This window comes from Musca autumnalis, unplaced genomic scaffold (genome assembly GCF_047663935.1).
Source record: "Musca autumnalis isolate F117 unplaced genomic scaffold, ASM4766393v1 scaffold_1, whole genome shotgun sequence".
NCBI lineage: Eukaryota > Metazoa > Arthropoda > Insecta > Diptera > Muscidae > Musca > Musca autumnalis.
Window position 1 is genome coordinate 214,267,050 of NW_027411644.1, and position 9,413 is coordinate 214,276,462.

General features: G+C 35.1%; 1 protein-coding gene across 1 annotated transcript; it reads right to left on the reverse strand.

Moving 5' to 3' along the window:
* Window positions 1–643: 643 nt before the first annotated feature.
* LOC141389062 (uncharacterized) lies at window positions 644–3,303 on the reverse strand. The gene is made up of 2 exons (XM_073960098.1): window positions 1,500–3,303; window positions 644–873 (listed from the first exon to the last, which is right to left on the reverse strand). The coding sequence occupies exons 1-2, from the start codon at window positions 3,215–3,217 to the stop codon at window positions 867–869; spliced, it is 1,725 nt and encodes a 574-aa protein (XP_073816199.1). The 5' UTR covers window positions 3,218–3,303; the 3' UTR covers window positions 644–866.
* Between the last annotated feature and the right edge of the window lie 6,110 nt (window positions 3,304–9,413).

Consider the following 9,413-nt stretch of genomic DNA (forward strand, 5'->3'; position numbering starts at 1 on the left):
ATAGATTTTTTTTATATATTTCCATTCCCATAATACTGAACTCGTTATTTTTGTTATAACCGGATGAGTTTTAAGCCTCGAGAACTCTATACAGTTCGAATAAATAATAGACATGGGGTATATTCATTAATGAATTAGCATTTGATAGTGGAATGATATGACATGAAGAAGTAATTCAGATTTTATTGGAAGTTTCTCTCAAAAACAGCTTACAAACAAAAATTTTTAAAATATTTTCTTACAAAACTTGTTAATGATGTACATTTTCTGTTCAGAAACTTAAGAAAATATAAGGTTTAATTTGAAATCTTCAAATATACAAACATTTTTATGAGAAAAAATATAATGACAAGTTACAGTAGCTTAAAAATTTTGTTCGACCAAACAATTTCGGGGGGGGGGGGCCCGGGCCCCCCGTGCCCCCCCCCCCCCCCTGCGTACGTCCCTGGTGTAGGGTATACCAAGTTCGGCCCGGCCGAACTTAACCCCGTTCTTACTTGTTTTCATATAAAAATATAGAATATTCTATTTTGATTCTCGAGCCTCGTTTAAGGCTATTTTGTTTTACTTATTTCTTTTCTATGAATTTAATTTTTTCAATATTTTTAACCCTAAATGCGGCATCGGCACACAGAAACAAGACTTTTCGCAATATTCTCCCAAATATATATATATTTTTTTTTTGCAGATTTGTATGCGTTTTATAAGTATGAATTAAATGTATACTATCTTTAAATACACAAAAATGCTTATCAGATTAAGGGTAATATTTACAATTGACAGAAATGATGAATGCTTCCGTATCTCTGCACGATTGTTAAATGTCCATGGTTTATGTAATTATTAATCTGGAACCATCTCCAAAATCATACGCTGAAAAGAAGTGATTAGAAAGAATTATTTTTAGCCCGTTGAATGAAGTGTTGCAAAAAGCAGTTTCATTTTTAAAGTGGTTCTCAAAGGAACATTATAGTATATATGTACGAGTATGTATGGATATGTATTTAAATAAAAACAAAAAAACCTATCTCTATTGGATCGATAGGATTGGTTTAAATCACCAGCGAGCTGCTAATGAGAGCAAATTATCGTAACTTTCAATCCAAAACACACGGCAATGTATGCTCAGTTGCTCTCCGTACGGGCTCGCTGGTGAACACTGGTTTAAATCAATGTCGTGCTTTGATATTGTTAAAGTTACGAAGTTTTTCGGCAATTCACACACACGACCCGAACGCAACGAAAAAGCACACAAGTGTTTTGATTTGTTTTTGTTTTGCTCCATGCGTGCATACGACGTTACTAACACACTTTCAAAAGTTGCAAATATTGAGAATTTTGTGTGCCCTCTTCTTGGTCGGCTGTGGTTTAAATGCTGATGAAAATATAGGATATTTAACGATTTCCTTTGAACCAACGCAAAATATCCTATGAAATCGCATGGCATTACATGAAACCACTTTCTTCAAAATTTTGCGTGGTTAAATATATTCTCTTACCTGTCCTCTGGTAATTGTTGATCTTCAACATTTCCTTCAATACAATTGAGTCCTTCCTCACTTAGACTAAAATTATCCCAGTCAAGTTGTGGTGCAAAATATTCCTCAACATGATGTGAAATGGCTCCGCAAATAAACGATGAAGCCGTCTCATTTGTGACAATTGATTCGCGTAATGGAAACTCTTCGGCAATAGATTTTAATAAAGAAATTACTTGCAGTACGTTTTCCGCCATCGGTATAATATTATATTTATTATCCGAGCAACTTAAAATTAATTCTGTACATTTCTTCAATTCATCGAAAAATTCCAAAATATTTGGATCGGAATTGATTTTCTGATCGAGCTGTCGTATATCTTGGTTGGGTGGGAAATGTCGTATGTTTTGACAAAAAGCGTTCACAAATGGACTACCCGTTGTCTCTGAACGTAACGATCTGAAATTTTTGGGTACACTGTAAAGTACAGTGACATTTTTATGTAGATAACTACCATCTGTTGGTTTTATGTTTCTCAAATCTCTGTAATCGGCCCATTCAATATCCGTTTTACCTCGGCAGGCATTGATGGCAAAGTGTATTTTGATATTTTGAAGAAACGCATTGTTTTGTATTGGCTTAACAATATCTTCTCGGATATTTACTTGACCATCATTAGTGTGTAAAATATCATCCTGGCCACCATGAGACATAAGGAATATCAAAAGATTCTTCAACGGCCTGAAATCTTTATTGGATATATAATTAATCAGTTTTAGCAACTCTTCCCGACTGGCATCTTCAACAAGAATGTAGGGGATGCGAGCAATTTTCAGTTCACGTATTAGCCGCACAACGTCTCGTTCACTTCCTTTGCGTACACCAAGGGAATTGGTGAAATGGTAATTGTTAATAATAATGGCCAGGGCAGGATTAATGGTGTACAAATACAAATCCACCAATGTAGTTGGGTAAGCAACTGACGACACTGTTTGAGCCAAAAGTGTCTTTAAAGTACTTTCCACGGGATCCGTGATTAGTCTCAAGGTCATAGCAATGATATGGATATAGGTAAAATATTCACACATCGAATCCAAAGTAAAACACTGTACAAATATGAAATGATTCAATTGTAAACTGCTGACAAATTTTAAATCTCCAACGGCTTGTGATAAATCTATACCATTTTTATTTTTTAATCCAAAATCGAGCGGATTGTTATATTCACAATATCTTGCCTGAGGCAATTCCTGTTCCAGCTGTCTGGTGAATACATCAAGTTGTAGATTGCCAGAGACTTTTTTTGAGTTGCTCATATTATAACGACATATTATAATTTTGGATTTGTAACGTAAATAGGGATTCTGTTCCATGGATCTTGCCACTGTGGACAAGTAAGTGTTATGATGTACCACCACAAAAATACTGGCATAACCAATAAATTTTGACTTTTTCAAATATTGCACAGTTTCTTTGTAAGATTTCGTTAGGAAACATACTAAAGGTATATTTTCGAAAAAACTTCTAAAGTTAGCTGCGTGTTGCCATTCATCTTGGGGATTTTCTATATGAACTATGGCCACTCTAAGACCCGCCTCTCTTAATGCATATTCGTGATCTTTATCGCGCAGTACACCTGTTATACTGTCCAAAAATCTTGGTTTTTCATTAAGACAAAGACCACTTGAACAACAACATACTTTGCTTTGTTTGAATAAATTCTTATTTTTTGTTGTCATAATCTCCAGCGAGGAAAGTCGTTAAAAACGCCGTGTTTATGAGCTGCCAATGAAATACTAAATACTGACCGAGTGCTTCGGAACACACAATCATTTTGCTAAAATTCAAAATACATGAGAACTTATATGGGAGAACGACGACGACTATGGCAGAATTATCAAGGTAGATATAACAGCTTAGCTGATCGAACATGCAATGTCAAAACAAGTTGTTGTAAATTTTGGTCGCAAAAAAAAAACATTCGGCAAATTAGAATTTTATTGTTTTATGTTGAAAATTATAGCAAATTAGGCAATTAATGGTAACAAATTGTATTTAAATGTTAAAATAATTTTAGTTGTAGCCATTCGGCGGTGCATATGCCTTGGTTATTGTGCCATGACGACTGACGTAGAGGCAACGTGAGAATAAGTATTTTTTTCACAACTACAACAGCAATCGGCACACAAAAATAAAAAATTGAGCAAACACTGTGTGAGTGAATGGAGAAATGCGTTAATGGAGAAAGAAGCTCACTCTTTGCTTGCTCGCGAGTAAAGGGCTACGGAATGCTGAACTACACTGATAGGTAATTAGACATCGAATTTGTGCATATTTTTGAAATTTTAACCAATTGTAACTACGTTATTATATAGAATTATATCGTTCCAATGACAGAAATTAGATGTCATATTGAAAGTAATCAATAATACGTACAAAGTTCCAGCTTCTATGGTTTAATAAACGAATTATTTGCATTATAATTTTCAAAAATATGCAAAAATCCGATGTCTACTGAAAATACACAAATAACATACACATTTTCAATTCCCAGTTGTACACGTAACTAACTATTAACTAGTGACAGTTGTAAGGTTTTTCTAGCCAAATGTTGATGGAGAATTTTTCTCAGCCACACAACTGTCTTTGTATTTTTGTAACAAGTCATCATTGTTGCGTACTGCACGCTACAGTGAGACACCAACTGTTCGCACAGTGGGGGCAATCATGATCAGGGGGTTCTTAACCCTATCACCATCAGCCCTAGGAATCGAACAATAGCTAGAGGGGAGAATACATACACAAACAGAATAAAACGACACAACACAATATACGACATCATAAGGGGAACTTGTTGTTTTGTCCCCACACATGGCCCATCCTAACTTGTCCCTTTTCCCATCACAAACTTTTTGAAAATACCCCTTGCCGAAGAGTGACTTACATCGTAATCGTCATATCCCTGACACAGAAACACTTAAAACCTTTTTAAATTAGCACATTATATGATTTCGTTTTACGAGATTTTAGAAATAAATGAAGTGTATTTACATTTGTTTTTATACCCTCAGCCTTTAGGCTAAAGAGGGTATTTACACTTTGATACGACCAAAAATGTGCCTCATCGAAATAATGGTTTTAGACCCCAAGTATGTTTGTACGATATCCGTTTCAGACAATTTTGAGTAGATCTAGCAATGTCCGTCCGTCTGTCTGTCTGGCAGGCTGGTGCGCACGATAACTCTAGAACGGATTAATCGATTCGGTTCAAATTTTGGGTATCGAAATATTTTGTCCAGATTCGATTTAAGTTCGAAGATGTTCAAAAATTGTCGCAAAACTTGTGCGCACGATAACTCTTGTAGGGAATAACCGATTTGGTCCATACTTAGCACATCGTGTAATTTCTACCAAACTTAGATGAGGTTCCAATATGGACTCGGGTACCTCCCACACAAAATTTCGGAAAAGTTCAGTTTAGGACCTGATCTCGAATCGCTTTGATTTTTGTTGTAACATCTTGTATTCACTGTCCCCTATACGAAGGTACAAGTTTCCTCAGGGGCAAGTCCATACTTCCTGAAAAAATAGCCTGAAAGTTGAAAAACAAACCCTATGACACCATGTTTATTGGTGGAAGCGCAAGATAATTCTCGAACGGAAATGCCGATTCCGGCCAAAATTCGGCCTTCGTAATATTGTTTACAAACTTAGTTTAAGTTCGTAGATAAGCCATATCGGTCCTCTCCTTCAGGTACCTACCCCACAAAAGTTCAAAAATATTCGGAAAAATTGTGCGCAAGGTAACTCTTGAAGGGAGTAACTGATTTGGTCCATACATAAGTTTTTTGTGAAAAAAGTGTTTCAATTTGCACAGGCTGAGGGTATATCTCTGTCGGCAAAGCCGACTGATACTTTTTTACATGTTTTTTGCGTCATTTGCTTACATATACAGTGCCGGTAAAAATAATAGCACCGCTACGCATATTTCCAATAATATTGTTATATTTCTCATATTATTAAAATTATTTTGTTGACACGTCGTTGAGGGTATACTCGTCGTAGTGAGGGTATACTCTTTGACTAAAATAATATTTCCTGTATATTACTACCTGATGTAATTTTATAAGATAATTAGTTCAGGTAACTCGAAAATTCTGCGGTAAAAATAATAGCACCGATCTTAGTTTCCATTAGTTAACTAGGGTTTTGAAGTGTTTATCAGTAAAACTTTTTTTTTACAAGCTTGTATTGATAAAACATTATAAAAAATTAATTTTAAACAGGAAAATAATTGACAAAAAATGTTAAGATTTGCCTAACAAACCACGGCACCTTTTAAATAAGGCATGTTTAAAAAAGGACGGTTTATGAAGTCAAATTATACACTAAATGTGAGCATATCCTTTTTTAATCCGATGAGGGATATCCTTGGCCCCAAATTCAACAAAAAGCTTTAAGCACATGTCGAAAGCCCTCAAAAAAATAAAATAATTGAAACTATTATTTGGAAAGGCGAGGGGAGATATGTTTAAGATCAGCTATCTTGCTCCAATAAGGACATGCAAATAAAGTTTTGCATGGACAATTTTAGGGAACAGTCCATAGAACATATTTGCACCCGTATGTTCCATGAAAGCGTCCAATCTTATCTTTACTGCATGGTACAACCAAAATCATAACTTTTATAAAATGTCAAGTAATCCTGCCTACGAATTAACTAAATAATATCTTCGGGAATGGGGCGTAACAATTATTTTATAGTTCAGAGTAGGTTCTCATAACGACGGCGGAAGACCCATAAATTCTGGTTATAACTTATTTCTCACTTTCAAAAAAATCCAGGCTTGGAGGATTTGGTGTATCAGTCAGATTACACACACCCATTTTGGTATGGATGTAAAACTGAAGTATAAAACGTCTTTGGATCTAACTATTGTTGTAAAATTCACACAAAATAGAAATTATAATTCAACAGGGAATAGAAAGCGTGATTTTTATTAAATTTCAGGACAATGAGACCCAGGATAATGTCGATAAATACGAGACATTGTGAGCTGCGAAATGATTCAAGGACTATTAAGTTAAGGTATGGCGTGTCCTATTCAGTTTTTATGACATAGACCAACAGAAAATGATCTGGAATTATAGATCCGATTAAAATACGATAAACAAAACAAATGGTCTAGTATTTTTCACAACATTTTTGGAGAATATCTTCAAAAAACTATGTTAGGACATGGAGTCTCGGTTTGTTCTAGATTTAATATTGTTATTGTTAATAAATTATATTACATTTAATATTTGAATGTCTAGTATCCATTTATTAACGTTTTATAAGAAATCAATCAATATTTACACCAATACATTCATCAAAGACCCTGATTTAAGAAATAGTGCTATTATTTTTACCGGCAAAAAATTTAGTATTTTAGGCATTTTGCTTATAACTTTTATAAAATTTAAGTTAATTGATTCGACATTTCTTTAAATTAAAATTACGCAGAGTGCACTTTTCCTAAATGCACTAAATAGTCCGGTCAAAATAGACATGCGTGTAAGGGGGAAATAGCAAAAATTCCCACAAAGCTGAATTTTGGTGGAGAGCTAGGGTTGGCCATTAGAAGCAACGTCATAAAAGTCCCCATCGATCCCATGTGTGCAAAACAAGTTATTCGGGGTCAAAGGTCATTTTTGGAGGCATTATTCAGTTTTTTGAATTTTTCTCAAAAACGGTAAGACTTAGCAAAAGCCGGCTAAAGTAAAAGTTGTAGATTCAATAATTGTCTACAAGAGTGGTCTTTATGATTCTTAAAAAAAGACTTACCATTTTCGAGATATCTCGATCTAAAGGTCAAATAAAAAATTAGCCGCGTAAGTACATTATGAGACGAACCGGTTAAAGTAACGACACTATGTGTTAGATACTTCCGTAAGCTTTCAAACGATATCCACTTTACAGTAATCGGTTCAGTAGAACCGGGTCTAACCCGGTTTTTAAATTTGGCCTTTCGGGTCTAATAACCGGCGAACCGGGTCCGCAACCGTTGAAAATTATACATTTCCGTAATCAGCGCAACAAACCCTACCTTCGGACAAAACTTGAAAAAAAAACGGAGAGTTTTCGTTGGGGTCGTTCCCGTTGGGCTTTCGATTATACATGTGGGTTAAATGGGCTATTTTTGCATAAAATGACTCTAACATTGAATAACTCTAATAAACACACTCCGATTTTGTTGGAATTTTTTTTAGAAGATAGCTATAGTTTCGCTCTTCAAGAAAATATATATTTTTTGTGGGACAGACCCGATTACTTCGCTTATTTTAGCCGGTTCGTCTGAATATGTGCATATTTCCCTTATAAGTGCATAAAAATCATGTGTTTTTTAGAACAGCTATATCTCAAGAATGGTTCCTTCTAAGAAAAAAATTATAAGGGTCAAACTTGTAGATAATTTTTCTGTCTACAATATTTACTTTAGTCACTTTTTGATTAGATCAACCGTTTTCAAAAAAAAAAAATCCGAAAACCTAAAAACCTTAAATTTTGACCTTTGACCCCGAATAATTTTTTTTGTCCACATGGGATCGATGGGGACTTTTAGGACGTTGCTTCTAATGGCAAACCCTAGCTCTCCACCAAAATTCAGCTTTGTGGGAATTTTTGCTATTTCAATGTCTATTTTGACCGGACATGAACCGCTTCATTCAATAAGGTAATAGTAGAGAAAATAGACTAGAAATACGAATATAGGCCACGGTGCTATTATTTTTCCCGCAGCTGTACATACGCACACAATCACAAATCACATTACCATATGTCCAATACATGCACACAAAAGTATTCAAATTCTATCGATTACGTGTAATCCTAAGCTCGCGTATACCACTGGGCGTTAGAAATAATTTTTGGAATATAAAAGGGGCGAGTCGGAGTCTCTAATCAAATTATCATCAAAGTTTGGAGATTTTCCCAAACAAAATTGCAGAAGTCATCAAAAAATTTTATCAGTCATTCAAAGTAATTTTAAGTACTTTCCGGAAAAAATATTGCCAGACTTCTCGCGCTTGGTTGATGTTCAAGCCGTAGATATCTATGTATGTGGTCAAACAACGAAGATATCGCAATAGTCGCTAATACAACACAACTTTTCATTTTTGCGATTTTAATTATAATGACGAATACCACAGCTTTGGATGGGGAACATCCAGAAGCAAAGCCTGACTATGAAAGTAGAATATCTCACCTTTACAATAATGCCAAAGAAGGTTGGCGTAGGTGGCGAAATAACGGAGATATAGCAATAGTCGATAGTCCCATTTTTAATTTTTTTTCGAAATCGCGCTACAGCTCGCAATTTTGATCGGATCGTCACGAAATTTTAGGGTTAATGGGGGTCCCACAGGGGAAGAAGCCTATTGATTTTGATGATGGTCGGATAATATTCAGGGGTCGGAATGATTAAAAACTTATTTGGAGAAATGTCAACGTTTTATTTCAAAACCAATATCTCTATTTCTTTAAGAGGTATATCAAAAGCAAAACCTGGCAAGGAAAGTAGAAGATATTACCTTTGCAACGATGAGGTCAAACAACAGAGATATCACAATAGTCGGTAATGCATCCCATTTTTCGATTTTTTTGTAATCACGCTACAGTCGCAATTTTGATCGGATGTTCACGAATTTTTTTGGGAGTTGATGCGGGTCCCTCAGAGGAAGAAGCCTATTAAGTTTGGTGATAGTCGGAAAATATTCAGGAGTCGGAATAAGCTAAAAGCTTATGTGGAGAAAAGTCAACGTTTTTTTTTCTTATGCGAATATCTCCGATTCTGGTAGGAGTGTTTCCAAAACGAAAGCCCGTTAATGCAAGAAGAAAAGATTCCCTTTATATTGATGCAAAGTATTTTGGCGTAAGTGAGACAAACAACCGAG

Bases quoted from the DNA above. Each gene is read 5' to 3' on its own strand.
- LOC141389062 (XM_073960098.1), bottom strand. From the start codon at position 3,217: ATGACAACAAAAAATAAGAATTTATTCAAACAAAGCAAAGTATGTTGT.